Source organism: Coccinella septempunctata, chromosome 7, assembly GCF_907165205.1.
Source record: "Coccinella septempunctata chromosome 7, icCocSept1.1, whole genome shotgun sequence".
Classification (NCBI taxonomy): domain Eukaryota; kingdom Metazoa; phylum Arthropoda; class Insecta; order Coleoptera; family Coccinellidae; genus Coccinella; species Coccinella septempunctata.
Window position 1 is genome coordinate 15,601,268 of NC_058195.1, and position 26,659 is coordinate 15,627,926.

Consider the following 26,659-nt stretch of genomic DNA (forward strand, 5'->3'; position numbering starts at 1 on the left):
CGCAGATGATACAGGAATAGCGTTCAGATATCGACGCCCAGAGATCATACACCAGAGACTGCAGGAAGCCATAGATGAATTATTCAAATGGTGCATCAAATGGAAAATCCAAATCAATGGAAGAAAGACTCAAGCAATATTACTGCAAAAGAGAAGATTGAGGATGAAAGAAAACCTTGAAGTTGATGGAGAAGAGGTTGAATGGAAAAATGAAGCAACATACCTAGGAGTGAAGCTTGACAGAGGTCTAACATGGAAAAACCACATCAAATGTGCAGTCGATAAAACAAAAGCCGCAATGAGTAGACTTTATCCACTCATAGGCAGAAGAAGTCATATAAATAAGAACATCAAGTTGACGATGATTAAAACTATCGCGCGACCACAACTCACATATGGATCGGCGGCATGGGGCTTCACAGCCAAGACCCACATCAAGATAATACAGGCCACTGAGAATAAACTCCTTAGAATGGCGATGGATGTACCCTGGTTTGTTAGGAATAAACAAATCTACAAGGACTTGGAATGGGAAACAGTTACAGAATTTATGAAGAGAAAGGCGGAAAGGATATTCGACAAAGCCAAACAACATCCAAATGAGGAACTACGAAGATTAGTCGACTACGATCCAACAGAAGAAGCTAGAAGGTCAAGAACCTACCACCGAAGACCTAGAGATCAGTTAAGGATTTAAATGTAACCAAAGAAAAGCTTAACCTATAAAAGATATAGGCAGCATACAACTATCAAGACGACTATGATCGTGTGAGAGTCCAGAAACCATAAGAGTCAACTGGTTAGTAGGCAAAATGCCCGGAACCTATGAAGAAGCAGTTTAGGGTTTTTAGTGGGACTCGAGGTCAAGAGAGTGAGAATCCCCACACGTTCCCCCTCAGGAGAGGGTGTGTTCGTCTGTCTTGCAGATTTTCCTCCTGCTACATCAAAAAAAAAATAGAAAAATAACATTCTTCCTCCATCAAACCACTATTTTTCATTCGGAGACGCAAGTGGCGCGATCATAACAACGTTTCATCTGATAAATTAGACTTGTACCCTAATTGGTTTCGGTTCAGATCTATCTCACGGTCTCTAGCCAATCCATAAAAGTAAGCTACGTGAAATGAGTCCCATAAAAGAATTGTTTTCTCCGAATGCGAGGGTGAGTAATTTCATACTCCTTATCCGCGAGGCGTCCATTGAAAGCGTAAAACAATTTCCGAGAATAGCAATTCATGCGGGCGGTAAACCATTGTTTCTGGAATCCCGGAATGGACAGCCTGATTGCTTCGATCATTTACCGTTAGATGGGGCAGTAAAACCGGAGATCACTCCTTCATATCCATCCGGAATTGGTCCATCAATTTCGGGCGACTTTCTGTCAACCTCGTTCTATTTTCGAGTGCGCCTGCAACTTATTACGCTTCGGCGGGAATGGAGAGTGATTTTGAGTAGCGGCTCTTTTTATTGGCGGGGACCGTGTAAAACGATCTCCAAAGCTAACTAGATGTCGGTCTTGAAGTTTGTGACGTCTGATGTCTGAAATTAATTCTATCGGAGCCCACGTCAGAAGTGAGTAGATACGTTTGGGTTTAGTTTGGAGACTATAAAAAAAGACAACAGCTAGGACGACAGGCTCTAGGACCTAGGTAAAGCTGGATGCGTTTACATTCGCGTCTCAAAATCTCGAATTTTTGAAGCTTTTCTTATTTCCGAACTGTTTTCCGAGTCGAGAGTAGTAGGTGCTTATGCTCCGGTTATTCGCCTTCCGTTTAGCATTTTCCGCGGACATATACGTGCAGCAATTTTCGAAGAGATTCCCCAAACCTCTAAATCAGCTTATTATCCCCTTTTGCCTCTTCCACTTAATGCTTATTAAATTAGTATATTCCGATAAATGAGATAATATCTTGGGTGAATATATAGGGAGGAAGACTCCACAAAATGTTACTGGTTGTGAAATTCATGTACAAGTCCATTTCAAAGTTTTCCTTTCCTACTAACAACAAAGCTTATGTGTAATACTAATGAGAAAAAGATAACGCCTATATCTGAGAGTGGATGCGAATGTAGCAATAAGAATTAATTTATACGCATACCACGTCATCTCTTTACTATAAGTTGGAACGCGTCCACCTCTTCTCTTCTCTAACGCATGTTGACTGCAATTTGCAGTCCCGAATACTGAATTTAGAGAAACAGGACATATGTCAATGTCTAAGAACTCTCATTGATTCATTGCTGAATCTCGTTATCGAGATTCAGGTGTTCCCTCCAGTGACTGAAGAGACCCCACCGTGACTTACAGATCCTTCCACACTCTGGGCATGGATAGTCACCAACCAGATCTGGATGCCGCATTATAGCTGTGGACCAAAGACCTCAACTGTCATCTGTCTAACGCTAGTTGTTCCCAGTTATGAATGGCATTAACTGATTTAAGAGATTGATGCTGTATATCCTTAAACCGCTTATACTGGCCTCCTGGTTTCCGAGCTATATTTTGAGGAGTCTTGTGACTTGAATCCTTTTATAAGGCTGCTCCATCTGAGCCAGGCCCTCGTTTCTGCAAGACTCCTGCATTTGAAACTTTGTGGAAGCTGATGTGCTTCGTCTTAGATGACGTTGTTGCGAGTCCAGCTTTCACTTCCGTAAAGAAGCGTTGGGAGGATCACTACTTTGTGAATAGCTGTCTGGGACGTGATTTTGAAACACTCTGTCCTTTAGCTTTCAGAATGCCCGTGATGCTGAATTGATACGGTTTTGTATTTCTGTGTCCAGGTTAGCCCTAGTATTTATGAAGCTTCCCAAGTATTTGAACTGCTCGACCTGTTCCAGAGTTTCATTCTCCAGGCTGATATGTGTTCGAAGGCTTTCTGGCGGACTTACCAGGATTTTGGTTTTGTCTATATTGAGTCTAAGGCCTAAAGCTTCGTATATATATATTTATAGGTGTCCAGCATTATCTGTAGATCCTCTGGTCTGCTATCGATAAGTGCGCAGTCGCCTTCATATTGAGGTTCCGTGATAAACTTTGTACCTACAGGTTTTTGCTCTGAGGCGCTTCAGGTTAAACAGGCCTCCATCAAATTTGGATCTTATTCCGACACCTCTTGCAGGCAGCCTCGTTTTATTCCAGAGTTGGTTAAGAAATGGTCGGTTTTATACCCATCATGCTGTATTCTAGCGCTGTTGTTGGTATGGAGGCTTTCACACACTGCTAAGTATTTTTCGGTTACTCCAAGACATCCCATGATTTTCCATAGCGCTCTTCGATTCACCGTGTCGAAGGCCTTACTTAAATCCATAAAGTCTGTATAGATCTTTGATTGTTGTTCACGGGCATTCTCTTGCAGCTGTCGCAGTTTGAAAATTAGGTCCACCGTACCTCGATCGGGTCCAAAGCCGCACCAAGAACTCTGAGTAGGTATAGAAAGGAGGTGCAATTCAGCATTTCGTCGGCAAGCTGATGAAGTAATGGTTGCTAATGTCAAGCTGAACTGACAGAACTGTTATTCTTAGCAGTGGCTTAGCATAGACAATAGGTCAAGTTAGAAAGAAGATAATTAAAAATACCTTCAACTTTTGAGCGGCATACATCAGGTACATCGATAGACGACCATACTGATATTCATAGGCGTATCTCCTACCTTAGTTGTTTCAAAAAAATATGACGATAAGCAAAATCTCGAGTGGGTTCAAGGAGTTTTTTGAAATTCAAACTGAAATACCGCAACCTTTTTCTGTTTTCCCAAGTAACTCAAGTTTTATTAATTAATTTGAGTTGACGACGGCGTTTCGGGTTACAAAGTTCCTTGCAACTCTTCCAAGACGTCGAAATGATTCAGAAAGCAGTAGCCGCATGTTCATAAAAACCGACATTAACACCGAGATATCGAATTACTCAAGACTCAAGATACAGGATGAGAATTTGGCGGAAATATGGTGCATCTTGAATTACAACGAGACTGAAGTTCATGTTTATTCTTTTGAAAATAATCCATACGCAGCATGTAGAGTCATTCGGGGTTACTGAGCGCAGTGGGTAAGTGTGCGCAGTGCGTATATGCAATGTATGAAAGAGGGGTTCATTTGGGTGAAGCAAGGGCGCAGAATCCCCAAATTAGTTTTTCATAGGAGTGCGCCGTGCGACGTTTCGTTAACTTTTTATTTGCGATCAATCAAATTCACTAGTTTTCTTGTTAATTTTTGGCGTCACTGCAAATTCTGCCGGGTCTAAGTTCCGAGTCCGACAGTGTTAAACAATATTTTATTCGATCATGGGCATATTAATCTAAATATATAATAAAAAATTTTAGCTTCTCTTAGCTGCTCAACTCTATAAGAACGTCAATTCAAATTTTGGCTTACTGGGGAAAGTGTGCGCATAGATTCATTATATGGGCATTAGTTCAGTGAGGAATAAATTATGACATTGTTGATTTTCTCAGTTAAGACTCGATCAATATTGTCCCATTTGTTCGGAAAAATATGAAGAGCCACCAACGGGGGAATGTATCAAGTGTTGTGTTCACCAGGAATTGTGGCACGAACAATAATGGAGTGCTTGTAAAAAGGCGCTTCTGTATTGACAATAAACAGCATTTCTCTAATATTGTAACATTTTGATGACATTATTTTGTTATTTGTTTTGATTGTGTGGTTCACTAAGCATTGCGTTCACTTACCCCGTGAGGGTGCGCACACTTACCCGCAATACGGGGCATGTGAACGCACTCCGACTTTCACTATTTTTTTTTTTTGCGGAAAAAAGAACGTTTTTGTTTGTTTGCTTTTTTGTGTTTTCTTATAGATTAGAAAATTCTCTATCCTATGAATATGTTTTATAATTTTCCTAGCTTCAACATTTGAAACAGGGTATGGTTTGAAAGGCAAAAGTGCGCACATATCGATTGAAATTTATTTTGGGAGGATTTTGCATCTCTTCACAAACCTTTTAGGGCTTTCACTCCCAATCTCTGAAACAAAATCAATTAAAAATGAAATCAACGATTTGCTCCTGCGTGAATTCTTGCACTAATTTGTCAGGAGCAAATTAACTAGAAAAAATTGTTGCCTGACAATGAACTCAAAATAAATAACGTTGAAACTATAATTCTTCGTAACGTTTCGGAGTCTATATCAGACTCCTTCATCAGACGAAAAAATCTACTTTTGAAAATCTTCTGGAATTGTCGCTTTTTGTCCGACATTAATTGTCAACACACAGAAACAGAGACTGCACAGAAACGTTGATTCATTTAATTTTGAAATTACCGGATGACAGTTCCTTCTTTAATAAATTGATCCAAATATGATCTATTCCTACCGAACAATTTGCCAAATTATTATCCTGATCTAATAGAATACACGTAGACTCTTTCATTTTTCGTTTATAATGGTCTGGTTCTGTCATTAAAATTTTTGTGTTGTCCCAATCCATCATGTGGTCTCCCGTATTAGAACAAATGTGATCTGCGATTTGCGATCGATTAATTTCTCTATTTTTAATATTATTTTTATGTTCGCGTTTTCTTATTTCTAGAGGTCTGGACGTTTCACCTGTATAAGTTTTACCACAAATACAGGGTATGTTGTAAATACAATTTTTTGATTTTTGTTTTTCGTTCAAAGGTTCAGTTTTTGTTGATATAGATCTTAAATCATTTTGCGTTTTAAAAACAGTTCGTATGTTGAACTTCGAACCGATTCTTCTTATTTTTTCTGAAAGGCCATTAACATAAGGAATTACATTCAACAAATTTGGTTGTTCTTGACGGTTTGTTGGTTGTTCCTGATCATTATTACGATTTTGGTTAGTCATTTTTCTCTCTAAATTTAATATTGTTTTTTCAATAAAATCTTTTGGGTATTGATTATCCCTAAGAAAATGTTTAATGAAGTCAACTTCATTATTTCTAATTTCGGGTGTAGATGAAATTAAATTAGCTCTATCATAAAGTGTTTTAATGATACCTCTTTTGACACTTACTTGGTGATTGGAATAAAAATTTAAATATCTATTAGTATGTGTCTTTTTTCGGTATACGCTCGTTTCAAAATAATTCGGAAACTTTTTTATTGAAACATCTAGGAATGAAATTTTGTTATCCTGCTCTAATTCCATTGTAAATTTTATTGTAGGTTCTTTGTTGTTGATATGATCAAAAAAATTCTCTAGTTCATCTCTACCATGTTGCCAAATCACAAAAATATCGTCTACATATCGCCACCAAGTCTTTGGTTTTAGTGGGTATGTGTCTATATATTTTTGTTCGAAAGATTCCATGAATATGTTACTCATTACTGGTGATAAAGGAGAACCCATAGCCATACCAAATTTTTGTTTATAGAAAACATCATCTAATTGAAAATATGTGGAATTCAGGCAAACTTCTAATATCTCCATTATATCATCAATAGTCAATTTCGAATTTTCATAAATGGTTCTATCATTAATCAATTTTGTTCTCACTATTTCAAGAGTTTTATCAACTGGAACATTTGGAAAAAGATTTACTACATCAAAACTTACTAAGATGTCTGTTGCATTTAAATTAGAATTTCTTAATTTTTCAAGAAAGTGTTGAGTATTTTTCAAAAAACTAGTTGATTTTCCTGTTAATGGGTTCAAAAATTGTAAAATATATTTAGCAAAATTTTGACAGGGGGATCCGAGTGAACTTACTATTGGTCTCAAAGGAATAAGAGGTTTATGTATTTTAGGTAGGCCGTATAAATGTGGGGGTTTGCTATAAGATGGTGTGATAAATTTCTTTTGAGCATATGTGAATTTTTTGGAATTTTTTGAAATAATTTTCTTCACTTTATTCTCTGTGAGAGAAGTTGGATCTTTTTTGATTTTGGAATATTTATCGGTATCATCAACAATTTCTAAAAGTTTTCTTTTATATTCACCTGAATCCATAATAACTGTTGCATTTCCTTTATCGGCAGGTAAAATTTTAATGTTATTATCATTTTTTAATGAAGTTATAGTTTTATTCTCAATTTTATTTAGATTTGGTTTTATTTTAAAAGGTTTATCAAGTAACAATTTATTTAGTACTCTAAATTCATTCGATTTATCAAGCGGAAGTTTTTGGGCTGTTTTTTCAATAGCTATAATTATATCTAATGTTGGAATGTGTTTTGGAGTTATAGCAAAATTGAGTCCTTTTGATAATATCAATTTTTCATTTTCATTCAAATTTCGTGAAGATAAGTTGATTACCGTTTTATTAATGAAGTTGTTACTGATTTTTGTATTGTTGAATTTTTGTTGGTTTTCTTCCATTAGTATATTAAATTTTTTGAAATTAGATCGTTTGCTCTTCTCATATTCATGGAAATACGAAATATTCACACAATGTAAAATATGTTCAAAGTCTTCCTTTGAAAGGTTACGGAAAATTTCTTCTTCTAACCTTAATATATTTTGTTGAAATCTTACCTTATTATATCTGAGAAAATTTATTCTTTCTCTTACCAACGCATAACCGAACCTGTTTTTAATCTTTTCCGAACCATTACTCCGAAATGGTAGCCTAATTCTCAGGAATTTTGGAATCAATCTATTATCTCTGCATCTACACATGAAGGTGAGACTGTTTTCAACATACGAACTGTTTTTAAAACGCAAAATGATTTAAGATCTATATTAACAAAAACTAAACCTTTGAACGAAAAACAAAAATAAAAAAATTGTATTTACAACATACCCTGTATTTGTGGTAAAACGTCCAGACCTCTAGAAATAAGAAAACGCGAACATAAAAATAATATTAAAAATAGAGAAATTAATCGATCGCAAATCGCAGATCACATTTGTTCTAATACGGGAGACCACATGATGGATTGGGACAACACAAAAATTTTAATGACAGAACCAGACCATTATAAACGAAAAATGAAAGAGTCTACGTGTATTCTATTAGATCAGGATAATAATTTGGCAAATTGTTCGGTAGGAATAGATCATATTTGGATCAATTTATTGAAGAAGGAACTGTCATCCGGTAATTTCAAAATTAAATGAATCAACGTTTCTGTGCAGTCTCTGTTTCTGTGTGTTGACAATTAATGTCAGACAAAAAGCGACAATTCCAGAAGATTTTCAAAAGTAGATTTTTTCGTCTGATGAAGGAGTCTGATATAGACTCCGAAACGTTACGAAGAATTATAGTTTCAACGTTATTTATTTTGAGTTCATTGTCAGGCAACAATTTTTTCTAGTTAATTTGCTCCTGACAAATTAGTGCAAGAATTCACGCAGGAGCAAATCGTTGATTTCATTTTTAATTGATTTTGTTTCAGAGATTGGGAGTGAAAGCCCTAAAAGGTTTGTGAAGAAAAGTGCGCACAGTTGCCCTGAATGACTCTAATAGTGCAAAAAAAAACCGCTTTCAATAGAATATAAATGGGAAAGGATCCACAAATGTGAATGTAATAATAAATAACAAGTTCAAACATTCGAGCAATGAAAAATGAAAGATTTTGTGATCTAGGAAGAATATGGACAATACAATACAATCATGTCATGGATTTTGGAGACGTCTGTGAAATTTCAGATGGAACATTAGGAAAACTCAATTACATAACATACGTAATGATCAAAAATTAATAGAAGAAGAGATAGCGAAACCAATGTATCCATATGGCACAAGAAATGATCGTTCACTGCATAGGTACCTATGTCTTAGTTTCAATCTAATTCTTCCAATTTGCAATAATTCCTTGTAGCATTAGGCTCTGAAGGTGAAAGATTTGAATTCCATTCAACCAACCAAAGAACAAACAATGAAGAATCCAATCCAGTTCACATTTAGTATGCGTTAACAAAGAAGTTCATTTGACGGCTCAGTAGATCCGTGAAATAATTAGAACGAGACAGTTATTGCGGATTCCTCATCGCTTAACATCAAAAATTCAAATTTTCCTCTCTCGATAAATGATGGTTTAAAGAGCTTACACTATACAGGGTGTTCTCAAAGGTGAGGCTTTTTTTGTCAGAAGGTAGAACTTATCGAAATAAGTCGTTTAACCAAAAATTGTCTTCATAAAATATCCAAGATGGCTGAGATACAACCCCTAGAAGTTCGACAAAATTTCATTGAATTGCAAGCACGGGACTGTGGAAGGTGACTTCGGAATCGCAAAAACGAAACAAAACATAAACATATGGCTGGACAATGAATGGTTCGGTTCTAAGTTCAACGGATTAGATGCATCAGGTCACTTTTGAGAGAATCATAATTGTTGTATCGTACAACTTAGGGTGAAAAAAAAAAGTTGAAAATCGAGACAGTTTTTTAAAAGTGCTTATGTTAGTTATGTTAAAAAAGTGCTATGATGTTTCCCCATTTCATCCCATTTTTTCGACGATTATTGGAATGTTCCCTATACAGGGTATTTTCAAAGGTGAGGCTTTTTTTGTCAGAAGGTATGACTCATTAAAATAAGGCGTTTAACTTAAAATTGTCTATATGATAACCGACATAAACATATAGCTGGACAATGAAATGGTTCAGTACCAAGTTCATTGGATTAGATGCATCAGTTCACGTTTGAGAAAATCATTCTTGAAAGTGCTTATGTTACTTATTACTTATGTTGAAAAAGTGCTATGATGTTTCCCCATTCCATCCCATTTTACGACGATTTTTGGAATTTTCCCTATACAGGATGTTTAAACATATGGCTGGACAATGAATGGTTCAGTACCAAGTTCATCGGAGTGATGCATCAAGTCACTTTTGAAAGAATCATAATTGTTGTACATGCATTTTTACGACGATTGTTGGTATGTTCGAACGAGAAGATTGTAATGCCCATTGTGAAAAAAATCGTGAATAATTAAGACGAATTTGTTTGGTAAGATTTTGAAGTATTACTCTATTTTTTACACTTGAGTCCTAAATCTCTTTTGTCAGTTGGTATGAGCCATTTCATAAAATCGTATAAGTTACTAAAAAATAATGAAAACAATTCGGCAATCCTAAGTTTCCATTTTCGGTCTAGGGTCGTATTAGGATCTATTTCAGTAATAATTTTCGATTTTTTTTTCAACTTTGTCATTTTGAAAGTTTTGTCTAGATGTTTTTTGGTGAAACGCTTCATTTTGACCAGTTCTTCTTCCTGTTGAAAAGAAGCATTACCTTCAAATACACCCTGTATTTTCGTTATGAACCCCTTAGTTTTATGAAATTTGACTATGCGTTAAAAATCGGGATATTCGCGAATAAAGATCAAAATCGTGAATTTTTGTAATCACGAAAAGGAAACACTCGAAATAAAATTATTTTCATCCTTAAACACAGAGGACAAAAATTGAAACACTATCGACGAATATTTTCTCAGCAATTCCCGAAAATTCAGATTCACAAAATTTTCACACTTACCATCAGCAGTATACCCGGTGGCCGACGAAAGCGGCGCAGTAGTCCATAGCCCTCTTTGCGAGGGCGCCCCTGGCCCAGCGGGGCTACCCAACATCGAAGAAAAGCACCTTTTTGAATCAGGTATCAGCTGTAACAAAAAGCTGCATTAAATGACGAATCATTCCCTTTAATGAGATTACACCAGAGAGATCAGAGGAAATTATTGTTCCTCACCTAGTTTTATTGTGGGAATGCAGCTGTTATCGAGAAAAATCTCTTGTCTGGTTGGTTTCGATTTCATTTTGACAACACCGAGGATATACATATACTTGAAAACCAAGATAATTAGGTTTAGAGGAAATCATAATAGGGCACTAGCAATGACGTCGAATCTCAAAATCAAATAATGAGAGACCAGACAGTGAGAAAAGTCTCAGGTTATTATACACATGATGCATATTTTTTACTCGATTCAAAGATTGATTATTGGTAATAATGATCCAAATGAGCGTGATTTACAATTTTGCATGTTCAGCAGATATAATTGATGATTGACGAAACAAAGAGTTTGAGTGAAATGATTCGTTGTAGAAAACGATATATAGAATGTAAATTATGGACTAAAATAAAAAAAAAAACTTGCAACAATAAACTCTCGTATGTGCGATGTCTAAAGAGCAATTTTTCTTAGTATAAGTCAACCTAAGCAATATGATATTTCTGATGAGTAACGTTATATTTTCAGGGTCTACTCATGTATGATTGTCAGTGTTGCACTACCTATCACAGTCTCAACATTATATCAGCATAGTCTTTCGTTGTTTCAACGTTTAACATTGCAAAAATGCTCCAGAAGAAATGTGCAGATTCAATTCGATTTTATTATTAAAATAGTGACAATAACAAAGACTGTGATAGTGACAATCATGCATAAATAGACTCTCCCACTCCCTAGACAAAGTTTCGCCCAAATAAATAGTTGCTTCAAAAATGGAAATTTTTTTTATTAAATTTTTAGGTTTCCTAGATGTACAAGTAAAATTTTTACAATATTTCTCATTAAAAAGAGCAGACGAAGGCTGATAGACGCTGAAATATAGTATGCAGCTCTTTTAGAGATATTTCCAGATATTTATTCATGGGTAGGACTGATAGGAGTCTTTATTATTAATACTATTGCTAATTTTCTACCAATATAAAATCAAGTTGATTCAAGATGGCGACGTAAGCATGGCGGAACAGTTCCTTGATTTTATTTCAAATTGATAAAAATTTAATTTAAAAAAGATGGTAGGGGGAGTCCGGGAGACTTGCTCAGGTAGGAGACTTGAACCACCTCAAATATTTCAATTCAAATTTCGCGCTACCGGTATCGTAAATAGCTTGCGATATAGGTACTCGTAACAAGGCAAGACTAGTGGCGGCTCCATTTTGGCCGCCATCAGAACAGTTATGAAGTAAGAAATTGAATAATTCTTGTTTGTACCTAATCGATTTGTAACACTGTCTGAAAATTTTAACCCTTTCAGGCCCAAATTAAAAAATTTCATTCAAAATAAACTCATATTTTGAGGTCGAGAATACATGAAATTCAATATATTTCATTGAATATCTATCTGCAATTTTTTTTTTAATGGTTATTTCTACATGTAACGACCAGGACTCAACTAATGATACAAGTTATATTATTATTTCTTGTGGAAGGCAAGAAAACGTTTTTTTTTGTCACCTAAGCAAAGACCAACTTTCCACGCTGTACAGCGCCATTTTGCATACTATTGCAACCCAATCCGAGAGGAAGCCTTTGACTTACCACTGTTGCAGCTGTTTTGAGATGTAACCATAGGGACACATGGAATATATATTATTAGAGGTGGTTTCATAGTGAAACTACTAGGACTGAAAGGGTTTTAATAGGTGCGTGGGGTTATTTAAGTTTTATTGCTCTCATTCATTGATATTGTTTTACAAACGATGAGCCTTTTCAAAAATAGTTGTAAAAGAATCAAGAAATCATCTGCTGGATATACTAAAAGGGAGTGCGGGAGACTCACTGGTCCAAGTTTCCTACACTGAGCTTAGATAATAGTTTGCTTCGAAAAAAGAGAATTGAATTATAGAAATAAATATAAAAAATATTCAGAGGTCCAGAAAAGTAAGAAACATCTCGGAAATAAGTGAGAGTGACTCTGAAATAGAAAATATGTATTTCATACGCTGATGAAAACCTTGATATAGACATAGACAATCGTTGATCATTGGAAATTGTTTTCTTCTCAACGAACTTATGGTCAATTCTCTCTCGCCCCCTGTTCAACTCTCCCATGGGTTAGGGAGACATGAGCCAATTTCCGTTTCTTAAAAAAAGAATTGCTGTTCTCAAAATGTTCATCTCACCATCACTCTACTATTATCTATCGCTACCTATTTGGGCATGATATCTTCATGCAAAAAAAAAAGAGTTGCTACCATTTATAGATTCAACTTAAGTGGCTTCAGAGTGAAAATGGGTTCAACTCTCCCGGACTCCCCAAACATATCGTATAGGAGCTAATTTCGTCATAACATTTCGTTTGTTTCAAATGCTTTGAATAATTCAAAATTTAAGTCGATCAAAATAATTTTAAAAGAAATACGGAACATAATTCATTGGAAAGTTAGTCATTTCGCGATATACTTCTTCAGGCTCCAAAAATAGACAAAAAGCGTTAGTCAGTGGCTGATATTCAATTGGAAAACCGGTTATGATCAATTCCAAGGATATTTCCTGATTACCAAAGAAATAAGTTATTAGAATTAATAATTTGTTCAGTGTTTTTTTTAATGTTTTGGAATTGTTTATTTCAATTTCTGTTTTATTCATTTGAATGTTCTGTTTTTACAATAATAAAATTGTCATCCCAGTCCTCCATTTAATTTTTTATTGTGAATTGGACGAATCAGTTTATAAGACGGAAATAGGAACATGAATATACCTATGACGAAAATAGGACAAACGAGTGACGGAACTTGGAGGAAGTATGAGAAATTATTGAATTTTTTTCAGAACATTTGTCATTATTAGAGCAGCTTTTTTATTCAATGGTTGGCCTAATAATTAGTAATGACCTGGTTGAGAACATTATATTTATATCATCCCTAGCTAGAGCTCACCAGAGTTCGAATTGAATATTTAAGGACCTTAACATGACGAAAATATTATTACCTTATTGGGATAAAATTCATATTTCACGATTTTATAGAAAAATTGTCGAATGGCCAATTTTCATTATTAAATACACAACTTTTCATGTACAATTTAGGAGATTGTCATACACCTTCTACGAGGAGTGAAGGGAAGTTGAGTTTTCTGCAACCCTTCCTTGTTTCGCCAGAAATGGATGCAGCTTAAGGTGCCGAGCATAATTTAGTCATTGAGAATTTTTCATCAACCCTCTTTTATTGCAATGGATAAACTTAATCAATTCCAATTTTTGTTGAAAATAACGAGGAAAATAATGATTTTCCTTTCATTTGAACATGTATGTTCTTTCATATTCAATCCATCAGTACCCTATAAAAGCATGTTTTTGATAACACTTCAAAAACAGCAGTCACTCCTAAAGCATATGTCACAGCCCAATGTACACGAGAAGAAGTAAAAATTCGAATTCAATAAGTTTAACCCCTTGATGCTTATATCAAAAAAAGTTTCATGAGGAGAAACCGCCCGCATCAATCACATTCTGTATATAATAAAAGTCTATCCGTTTCTTACACAGAAAGTAAAGGTTGCCATTTGAAAATTTAACTACTCTCCAAGCAACGTGAAGGGCCAATGATAAACTCCTCAATAGTATATGAAAAATTATATATTGAACATCTGCATTGAAGTTTTTCTCATTTATGTTTTAGTTTCTTAAACATGTAATTTTCACGCTGTTTGGCATGTCCCTCAATAAAAACGTAGTGCTAAAAGAACTGTGGTTTGTTCCTTCGTATCACTTCTAAATTGAAGCAACGTAATTGCAGAGATAAAAATCCTCCCCGTAGTTCCAATATATTCCGAAGCGAAGCACTTTCATTCACAGAGATATTATCTGAGCTTTCTCAGCACTTCTGTTCAATGAGCCAATGGATGATGGCCTTTTGTGGTGTCAAAATTCCTTCGTATTATCCCTGATGAGGTTCGCAATTAGACACGAACGCGGAATGCAAAATGAGCATCTCACTCGCATATCTGCAATTAATTAGCATCGTATTTTTTCACTCCGACAGACTATGAACATGCTGTTGAGGATTTTTACATAATGACTCTAGTGGAGCTTATCGAGCATTTGAATAATTCAAACATCAACCAGGAAGACATGAATACTCAACAAATCGGAATCAAACCCAAGGATCCGCAAATTATTAGAGGAGGAATATCGTTCTGTTATTTTTGTTTCCATTTGAATATATAATCATCGAAAATATAGAAAATTGAGCATAGTTTTCGTTGAATCTTTTAGGCACATAACTTCAATCCAAAATATCTAGAAGTTAAGCTGGATTCCTCGATGAATTTCAAGCACATTTGGAAAATTTGCGTCTGAAGTTGAAAACTAGGGATAAGGCATAATATCCTGCAAAAACTAGCTGACGCACATGAATATTTTATCGAACTTTAGCTGGTCCTCGAATATTAACCTAAGTTTAGCCGGCTAATCTTAAGTTTCTGCTCACAACTATCTTGAGCCGTAACATATATGTATATAATTTGTAACGTGGTTAGCTCGGAGAAAACTTATCTCGAGCGCCAGCTATTCTTTTCATTAGGAAGAATAGCAAACCTACCAGAGTAGCTGCTAGTCGGAGACAGAGTTCGCTGTTATCTAGGGTGGTAGCGATAACGAAGTAGTCAAAATCAAATTATGTACTAGTTTATTCACACCTTCGGAAACTGATTATATGTACAACGGAGATATGTGTAGGTATGAAATATGAGCGAATCTATCAGCAAACATACATTGGGGAAATTCTATCCGGTCACGAGCACTTTATAAAGTTTATACCGGGTACAGTGAAAAATCAAAGGTTGTTCAATAAAATGCGCCAACCAGAACTGACGAAATGGATACTGAGCTATACGGTATCGGGATGTAATTAATGAAAGAAACACAACCAGGGCGGATCTACTCGCTACCCCAAGGGCTAACGCTCCATGACTGATAGCGAAGAAAAGGTCTATTTTGAGCGCAACTACGGGATTTCACTAACGACGAGCGGTATCTCTTATTCTCTACCCCAAAGGCTTACGCGCCATGACTGATAGAAAAGAAGAGATTTCGGATTCAACACTTTTGAAACGCGGACAGGGGGGTGGACGGGACTTTCCCTTCAGTACCCCAAGGGCTTACGCGCCATGACTGATTTCGAAGGGAAAAGTCAGACTCGCGAAACAGGGTAAAGTACGATAAAATATAACAGAAAGCGATACAGTACAGCAGTGTCCAAGAAGTAACCGGTGTAGATCTAATTAAGAAACTGAACGGTAAAGACGTGGACCTACCTCCTTTATTTCAGGCACTCGCGGAAAAGAAACGAAAACTAAAAATTAATTCCTAAGAGCACTAATAATCGCAACACAAAATTATTTTTAAAATTGTTGAACGGCTTGTCGTGCACACAATTAACGTCGAATCGCAGAAAAGTACGGAGCGTAAAAGAGTCAAAGTGAAAGAGCAGAAATCAAAAAGTAAAGAGAGACCGTCGCGGGGGAAAATCTGCTTTTATAGGCAAATCCCCCCACACGTTAAAATCTGAAAATTCCAGAATGCGACAAGAATGAAAAACGTCGTCAGCTCCGGTTTATCGCATATCAACATCAGAAAAACGTCAAAATCTTCAACGGCATGCAAGAAAAACAACGTTAAACACAGATAAACGGTTTTTTACATTTACTCTGCCTATCGGAATGAACTGAATATTTGAGAATTAAATATTTTCAAAGGCGGAAATATGAGATGAAAGGAATACATTAAAATGAACTTCAATTTTCCTCAGGAAACTGGGATTCATTAGAAATTATAAAGGTTCTTGCAACTCACATTGCAGAACAAAAACTGTTGCATTGGTAGAGTTACCAGAGAATTGAAAAAACCGAAAAAAAAAACGTAATTGCTAACCGCCATTCATTCTTAATTTGAATCACCATTCGAGTAACGTATTTGCCGACGTCTCGCCGAATAAGGGCAACTTTTGAAGACTGGTTTTCACTTTCAGTCAGAGCTTTTGTTGCCGTTTCATTCTCACAGAGTTGTGCAAAAGTGTGTTCACCCTGTGTCGAAAAGTAAATTATGAAATGAGGAATGGTATACCAAATTAAATTTTTGGGGTTTAAATCAGCGCTATCCTGTCCATTCTACATAAAGATTTCAGTATAATTGCTTATTTCTCACAAGGTGAATGAAAATGAACACAATAAACTTTTATGATTGAAGGGATTCCTTATTTTGTAATTTCCATGGAAAGTACAAGAGATTGTACAGCGTTTGAATATTTTTATTTTTGCTGTGAAAAAATTAGAAAAAAATTAGGTTGTTGACACATAATATGCTGATGCTGGTGAATTTTGAGAAGAGTAAATTGAGAAGAGTAAATGTGGCTTGATTAAAAGACAAAAGGTGAAAACGATACGTTAAATTAACAGCTCTTGATACTGATCAAAAAGTCATTCAATTTATCTCATACAGTGGTAGGGAAAAGGTCTCTCAAATAATAATGTGAATATATATATGTGAAAATAATGTGAATACCCTATTTACAAATTTAAATTCCAAATTTTCTGTTGCAGATCTTCTCTCCCAATAAAATCCACAACTGCCACCATCTTTTTGGGTCTCCCAGTAGAAGGAAATTCTTTTTCTTTTTCCTTCACTCACTATATTCCTGATTGTAGAAACATACACCTAAAATCACAGCCTTCTTAAACTATTCTACAGGGTGTGTCTTTGACTCGTACAAATATTTTCTTGAGGTAAAAAGAAAAACTTTTTCCTTTACCATTTTTTTCGAATCCACTCGGTTAAAAAGATACAGTCTGTTGAAAAACCATAAAAAATATAATTATTAGTTCTATCTCACAAACAGTTTAATCGAATGAAATAAATTTCGGACTATAGTTTTTCATTTATTTGATGAATCTTTATCGAACACAAAAGTTATCACTTACGTCTCCCAGTTTTCTCAGTATTACCATTATGTATCATGAAAATACCAAAAATTCAAAGAACCCAACTCTTGAAATTAAGTTGGACCCTATCTAAAGATATATTTGACCGTTGTGTAAAATTGAAGTATACTTCATATTTTCTCGTATAATGCTCCGTTTCCGGGCAACTTGATGTTCAAGAATGTGTAGTGTCACAGTTGTAGCTAATGATTCTGAAGGTAATTTTGTATTTTCAGGGGTCGCACAGCTCATTTTGGAAAGTTAAAATGGCTATATCTTTTTATCAGGGCCGAATCGGAAAAAATGGTATAGGAAACAAGTGTTTTTTTTACCACTGTTGAAATATTTGTAGTATAGACGACTGTGCTAAAATATAAGTCGTTCAGATTCGAAAGAAACATGAATTTTTACTTATAAATGATATATTCGATGCTCTAAGAACCCGCGCTAGATGAATCATCGATTTCAAAATATCAGGGTTGCATAATTGTAATGAGCAGAGTACAATTCAAAATAGCACTTCTTTGTTTTCTTTGCTTCTGGCAAGCATTTTCGGCATTTTTGAAGCGTTAACGAATAGGACCTAGCAAATATTATATTATAAGATTATCCTGATTCTCCGTAGGTACCCCTCAAAAGCTCTGTGAGCTTGTACGAGTTCAGAGAACCAATTGTGTTCTGTGTAGGCTTTGTTAATGTGTCCTTAAGCCATCTTAGTCACAGCACTCGTAATTTTAACCAAGTGAATGAAGTCCTGAACAGTAGAAATTTAGACTAGAAAATGTTTTCTCTAGCCCGGGATCGAACTCAGTACCTTGCGGTTTACAAAGCCGACACTTTAACCACCAAGCCACGGACGCAATGGGGACAGCGACGGTTTGACATTGAAGACATTTCATACCAAACTCACTCCATTCTAGAAAATTATTCCATGCCCAACCGACTGCTTTTATGAAGAGAATGGACTATACTAATGTTACTTTCGACTATCAACAGATAGAGATGTCCAACGACCTGGAATGAATTTTTTCAAATTCGCTGAATTCGAGTAACTAGACTTGGTTCATCTTAGCAATGAAATGACGTCAGCAGTCAGAAGTACAACGTCGTTGCCAGACTGTCAAAATAATCCTAGCTTTTACAGCAGCCATTAGTTTTCACGAATTTTTATGAGGATTGGAAATTTTGTGATTCTATTCCGAAACTTTGATGAAAATAAACTTTGCAAAAATGATGATAAAACAGTTACTTCAATAGCTTGCTGAATGAGTTCACTAAAAGGTACACCTGAATGGGCACCATGAAAGGAAGGATAATGAGAGAACAGTTTAGAAGAAAATTAGCGGACGTAGCCCCATTGAACTCTGCGAAAAAACTTAAAGGTCTTTCAGAGTTCAGTACGATAAAAACCCTGAATGTTCGTCTGGCATGTGTTTGTTGACTCTGTTGATTTGTGGTTTTGGTTTGCCCCAAATTGTTTTTTCTTTTTGCAATTTTTAACCATACTGATGAGAGCTAAAGCTCGAAGCTTTAGTCTCCGGTTGACAGTTCCATTTAAGCTTCTCTGTATGCTATAATAAGTAACTATTTTAAAATACTGAGAGATTGTTGAACTGGAAGGAATTTCATTGATAAATTGACTAATCAAAATCTCAACCCTAACTGTTCAACAACTCTGAATCTACAATCCACCGAATACACGATTTTTCTTAACGATTTCTCTATCGCCATTTCCATTTCGTAATCGTATGACTTGGCTACATCGTCGTCTTCTCTCTTATCGACCCTATTCATCTTTCGTCCCTAACAAAACAGCAGATATTGGAATTATGAATGGTAAATTAAGCTTGAAGCCGGTTAGCCTTCATTGCATACCGTGGCGTGCTGAGACCGTCAAATGAGCCAGCCTGTATTTTCGCAATAATCACACGTACGTCATTGTCCTCTTCACAAAGACAGTCAAGGTTATGGTGTACGCATCGCATTTTGGAAGCGAACATTCTAGCTTGCGAGACTGTTATATCATTCAGAACATAGTACTCAGAAAAATCCTGGTTGATTTTTCAACGTATTTTTGGAGGAGAGCGTTACTCGAACTGGACTTCTTTCAAACGTAAATATAGGTTATGGTGTTCGCTATTGCTCAATTTTTTTTATGAAGCTTGGGGTAAGTTATCTTCAATATGTGAAATAGTTTAAGGATATGAAGGATCGAAACATTTCCATCACTTTTCAGGAAAGCAGGTGGTGCTGTCAAAGGACTGGAAAAAAATCTTTCTCCCCGTGAGTGTAATGGATTGTAAGAGATGACACTGTCTACAAAATAAGCCTGAATATTTCATATTGAAGAATATCTCGCACTGCGAAAATTGATCCTTTCCTCGAAGAAAAAGAATATCAAGGGAGTCTTCTCCAAGTTACCAGAAAATTATATATGAAATAAAAACAAAACAAAAGCAGAAAAATGTGAGATAATGAAATCAAATTCTATATCTCAGATTGACCTAAAATTCACAACCCAATTGAAAAGACATTCGGAAACTGCATGAATAGCCCTGAAATTTAAAAATGAGACAATGATTGAAACAGATTGTTTATGGTTTCTTCTGGTTCCCCTCATTCACAACTAGGGCTTCCAACTGAATTCCATTGGAAAAGCATACTATTGCAACGTCTGTGACCTGTTCTTACATAAAGAACTAGAATACACCATATTTTTATGGGAAGATCGAAACCAAGAACTCTATTTGAGGGATCACCAATTTATTCTTGTTTGAAAATAGTGCACTTATTTCATTCAGACTGCTAAGTTCCCTTGTCCCTTACATGCGAATTAAGGAAAGAGTTGGGCCATACGGGTTTATGTGACTTGGAACCGTATTTTGTGGCATATAGGACAGAATTGGAAATGAGTCAGGAGAGGAGTGAAATTTATTGCAAGAATTTATAACTGCACTCTGTCTACGGATATGGGGCGGTACAATGTTTGAAAGAACTGTAACCATTGAAAAGGTGAAGATCTAACGCCTGTCGCAGACATGCAATTTTTAGTTTTGCAACTGTTTAGTTGCAGAAGTGAGAACAATGCATTTATACGGGGCCGCGCAGACATGCAACTGAAAAGTTTTGCGACCGAATAGAATAGTTTCAGCCTCGACACAAACTAAACGATTGCGCAACTGTTTTGAGCACAAAGCTCATAGTGTATTTGCGCCCACTTGCGATCGAATAGTTGCAAGTTCTCTCTTCCAAACTGAACATGCGCAAGAAGATAACAAATTGAATTCGTTCGTTTATTTGTATGATTGAAGTACAGTGTTTTTACTAAATGATTGTAATATGGTAGTCGGCTTTATATTATACTAGCTGACCCCGCAAACCTAGTTTTGCCATTTAAATTATTTCTAGGGTAGATAATAATAACTAACTCATTGTGATTGCTCGATTGGTCGTAAGAAAAAGGAATGCTTTTTTTCTGTTCTGTAAAATTTTTTTGGGAATATTTTGTTATATAAACCTTGCCCTAACAATAATAAACACAACAAAAAAAGAATTGTCCAATTTGGGGCGATCGTTTGAACAATAAAGCATTTTGAAGTAAACCATAGATCCTCTTTTATTAATATAGATTAGCTGGCCTAACTCAGGTGTTTCGAATAAAATATTATAGAATTTCAAAATTGATGGCCACTGTTATGTTAAAATCATTTATAAAGAACTTGTTTTATAATATAGAGTAGGATTAAGTCAGTTTACTATTCCACAAAGAGAGTATATATTTGTTAAAGCTAAAGTTAGGCACGATTGGACAGGTATTTTCAAGTAATCAATTTACAGCTTGTAAACTTGGAGTCCTTTATAGGTGAAAATAACTATTCCAATTTTGAATGCATTCACGTTTTTCAGATCGATCACAAACATTTTCATTTTCATAGGAATTCTGTTCGTTTTTACTTATTCTATACAGGGTGATCAACAGAGCGATCGATCGTTCGATAACTCTTATGGATTGTAGACGAGTCAAACTTTGGCAGAATCGACTCTACTTAGCTAAAATGACCTTTAAAAAATGTCAATAAGTTCAATTCTTGAACTGGAATGCCTCGAAAACTTCTGTCTGTTGGATACCCTAGTGAGTGGTCTTGATATTTATGGAAACATTTTAGGCCTAAAATTAATCTTAAAACTATTCATTTTATGCCGTAAATGTTTTCAAGATAACTTTTTGACATAAAATTAAATTTTTCCTTTTAAGAATTCGAAGATGACGGTGACTGGACGGAAAAGTTCATTCAAGTCATCCAAAATAGACCTCCCATATTCAATACAGGCTCTACTCATTCGGTAATAATTGAAAAACTTTTTGGGGTATTTTCTTAAATCCGAATTCACTTTATTAAATTGACCCTTCATCAAACGCTGGGAAATGATTGGGTATACCCAATATTTCCTCTTTTGCCGCATTTTCTTCCGCCTATGGAGCTCAAAGGCGCACACCGTTGCTAACTCGTCAAAGTCCATATTGCAACTGAATAGTTGCATGTCTGCGTCCACCTGGAGACCAAACTATTCGGTTGCGTATATGTGCGCACTCGAACCGCTTGCAATGAAACTGTTGCGCAACTATCGTGAAACTGAAGTTGCATGTCTGCGACAGGCCTAATAAAAAGATTTAGCTGTGCATCAACTTTTTGCACACCAACCCAAACTGGGCAACAGCATTCAACAGCCGAAAAAACCAAAGCTAGGGCTGCCGTTCGAAGAGTAGTTGCATCAGCAATCCATGAAGTACCAACTGGTTTATGTAGGATATTATTCCTAGTTTTCAAATCAGATGAAAGTTTTTCAAATGCGCTTTGAAATTCAACGAGAATTCCAGCTTGACTCCTGAATATTTTGGATTGAAGTCATATTCCAAAAAAGAACTACCGAAAACTACACTCAATTTTCTATATTTTTTATGATTATTCAAATGGAAACACGAAACTTCGGTTTTATGGGTTAGGACGCAAACGCCATTCAAAATTTCTATATCTGGAGATGGATATTATGTTTTCTATGCATCCAGTAGGTACTTTAAATGTGCCGGCTGATCCGTGTCATTTAACCTCCAAAATATCCCGAAATTAAAATACAAATTGAATTTGTAATGGAAGCAATAAAGAATAGTACAACTCATATCGCATTTCAATCAGAGTGCCCGGAATATACGGCTTCATTGGAATTTATATAGATAGTTTCATGCTATTGGAACCATACGAGTTCTAACGAGTTCCATTTTCGAGCTGCTGACATTACGACTAGACAGTTTATAGACAATTCTCATCATCATTAAGGCACTCTTGACCATGAACGAACGCAGCAATTGTGAGAAAATCATTTATGAATTCTATATTTCCTACGGAACAATAGCATTATGTTTTCTTGGAAGTTCATTAGAGTCATGAGCATTACATGAAATGATTTGTCCGGTAGTTTCTTTTTTCGAATGATAAATGTGCATGGTAACGATTTTGTATGGAGATTATCATTATGGGGAGCCCAAGCCAGTGCAAAAGTTCGATCAGAAGCAGTTTTTTTACCACTGACCTATGTGTCGAACATCTCCTCGTCCAAAGAGGGAATCCCCAGATCAGTCTAGCTGTTGAATGCAACTTAACCCTAGAGTTTGGTGCAGATCAACTCTGTCTTTATTGGGCACACACTTAGATGCCTGGATATTCTAGCCAACGAAGTGCGCATTGATCCTGAATCAGTTATTGGAGTTTCTAACTCTCTATTGAAGCCATACAGTAACAAATGAACCGAAATAAAACACCTTGAGTACTGGCATAGCCATCCAGAAATACGTCACTTTCACAGGATGATCAAAGAATCAAATGGGCCAAAGTTCGGTTAACATTTTTCAGAATTTATTCAAGATCTCCTTTATCTGTCTTCAGAGGACGATGCAGATTCAAAGCACACCTCCAACTTTAGTGCATCGAGCAGATCAAGTAGAACCGTGACTGCAGTTGCTAAGGACGTGTTCAATAGCCCCATTTTTATCTAGGAAAAATTGAGATTGGGTCTCAATATCTCAAGAATATCAAGTTTTTGTAGGGGTGTCCTGAGTCTGAATTATCTGGTACTATAGATTCTGTCATTTTCTCTGTGAATCGTTCTTTGAGTAGCGCAGTATCTGTTCCTCACCACATAGTTTAAAAAACTCGGATAGCAAACTTGGTATTGCCGATGAAAACCGATACAAACTTCGCCTTGCTTAAACCTTTCTTTAAATGCAAATAAGGAAAATCTGCAGTAAGTTCTAATAATATGACGTAATTCTTGATAAACATTCGATTATATAATAAAAATGGATTCAGATGCATACCACCCGCCGATCTGAATATCAACGAGTGTTAAGATCTTGAATTGATGATTGAACTGGTCGATTTCAATTTGCCATTGTCAGGACAACTAAATGGAGAACGTTCCACCGACGAAGAGCAGATGCTGACCAGGGCTTCGGTCTCAATTGACCTCGTCAGAGCAACACAGCTCCTTCTCCGATGGAATAACGTTTGAAGTTGACGGACCCTAATTAAATACTGGTAGTCGATTCTGAGTCTGGATTTCGATCAGGGTTGATTGAACCAGATCTCGTTTCATACTGGATAGCTCTCGACTACTACTCGCTAATACTCAGAAGCCACTACCAGTATTTATTTGACGAGGTCAAAGGAGACCAAAACCACGGTAAGCATCCACCTTTTTCGGTGGAACGTTCTCCTTTTAGTTGTCCTGACGATGGCATATTGGCTAGTTCAATTCAGAGCGTAACACTTGCTGTTAATAATATCGGCGGGTGGTATGCATCTTAAGTAATTCTAATTATTGCATTCATTTTTCCCTGTTAAGGCATTTTTCATTATTCCATTATAATTTTGGGTTCTTTTAGCTTAACATAAGGTTAGCAACAATTGGAGAGCAAAAATGTTTCACGAGGGTAGTTAGCCTAGAGTGAGCCTTAAATTATGGCCATGAAAAAAGTTAAAATCTCAAGATGGTTAAGGTAGCTTTGAGCTTGTATGTGAGCCACTATAGAAGGTAGCAATGGTCTTAGACATGGTAGACCAAGTAGTAGACAGTCTGAGCATCAGGTTTAGTTTGGTAGGAGGGTTACATTTCTCTGCGACCTTAAAGTCCACTGTGTCCCCCATCAGATATGTTCTCACAACAGCGCCATCTAGACCATCAGTAGGAAAATCAGTTAATATAAATCTGTTAATATTCGGCTTGAGCTTGGTTTTCAACCATAATTTTCCTCTCGATTTTCCATTTTCTGTTGAATTAGCCAAAGCTTCTTCTAGTAGTGTCTGAGTGAACAAACCAAATATGATATATCTTCTTTTTTTTGGTAGTAGTTTTTGTGTTTCGGTAAAATCTCAGACCACTACACAACTAAGATTACTACAAAGCCTGAGCCACAAACAAAATGCTTCGGACATAGTAATAAAGCAGTTTTTTCACGACAAATCATCTCTTATCATCCAAAGTTCACTGGAAATCTACCAATTACTCAACCTTTTTTTCCACAAGCTGCTCATATCGGATTCTTCCACGCAAAATTACGGGTTAGAAACACGAGCCATTATTGAAACTAATGAACTGGGCTCGCATAACAAACTGACCACAAACAGAAAATCACTTCGAAGAACTCTCCTCCTCGTGCAACGTAGAATCGGGAAAATTGCTGATGTGAACCTTGAAAATATCGGTCATCGATTTTGCACGGGTTCAAATGATGCGGTAACGCTAGACCACAATATGAAAAAGTGAATTATTGGTTGATGTGACAGGTTGGATGGAAATCCACTGATTAATGGAACACTTGTGGTTTGTTATGGAAATGATTGAGGTACAACATTGCACTACGAACGTCGAGGTTGATGTTTTGCGTTATAGGAAATTTGATGTTGGAGGATATAGAAGAGTCCCTTTTCAATTTCACGGAAGCATTCAATACTGACATGCATAGAAATTATCTGATACGTCAATAACATTTCTTTCGATTTTCAGAATGTGCTGCCTAGAGCAGCTCCCAACAAACACAACATACAGCAACTGTACAGCACCGAAATTGCTGTACTGAAACTCCTCAGTTTTTGTATTGATAATACTGCGTTTTAAAAATTCAGTAATTGATATACAGTTACTGCACAGTTTCTATATCATGCATCTGCATTAAAAAAATGCAGTATTTGATATAAGCTACTGTATAGTTTCTGTATTGATAATTCTGCATTTCAAATATGCAGTTTTTGGTATACAGTTACTGTACAGTTTCTGTATTGCATTTTGAAAATGCAGTTTTTGACAGTGACTGCACAGTTTGTGTATTGATAAAGAAGCAGTAACTGAAATATAGTAACTTTACAGTTTCTTTATTGAAAATTCTTCATTTGAAATGTAGTACATATTTGATATACAGTTACTGCACAGTTTCTGCATTGCAGCGTCGAGGGTAGGCAGGTATACGATCGGTACAGTAGGTTATTGCCGATTACGCTCGAAAGGTCTGTCCTTTGTTGGGATTTGGAACGTTTAACGTTAGTCATTGGACTTATTGGCCATATTGTTTTGTATTAGCTTTCGATAGAATGTAAAGATTTGTTGAGTAGGTGTATTATGTAGGCTAAACTATTGAATTGTGTAAAATATGAACAAACTCTACTGTGTTTTTCGTTGTGAAAATAGTGTGCGGGGTGCATTTTCACGTAATGATGTAGTCACAACATGCAGAAGGGACTATTTCAACATGGTTGATAAACATATACGAGAAGCTTACAGAACGAGATAACTGAATAAAAACTCATATTCATATATTCTAAGCTTCTAATTATTTTAATTCCATCTTCATCCTGTTATTTGAATTCTGTTTTTTTTTTCATATATACATTCATATATATTATATGCTTAATATCCTTGGTGATCAATGTCCTTCGTATGCGACAGTGAAAAATTGGATTGCATTGAATTACTAGAACACCCCCCTTTTTCACCAGATTTAGCTCCATCCGACTATCATCTCTTTCCTCAACTGAAA

General features: G+C 35.9%; 1 protein-coding gene across 3 annotated transcripts in view; it reads right to left on the minus strand.

Annotated features, from left to right (window-relative positions):
* Positions 1-26,659, minus strand: part of LOC123318087 (protein winged eye) — a 101,367-nt gene that overhangs the window by 65,573 nt on the left and 9,135 nt on the right. For all 3 annotated transcript variants that reach the window (XM_044904785.1, XM_044904784.1, XM_044904783.1), the window contains exon 2: positions 10,401-10,527. In XM_044904785.1, the coding sequence (XP_044760720.1) occupies positions 10,401-10,494 (94 nt within the window). In that variant the 5' untranslated portion in view covers positions 10,495-10,527. The remainder of the gene's footprint in view (positions 1-10,400; positions 10,528-26,659) is intronic.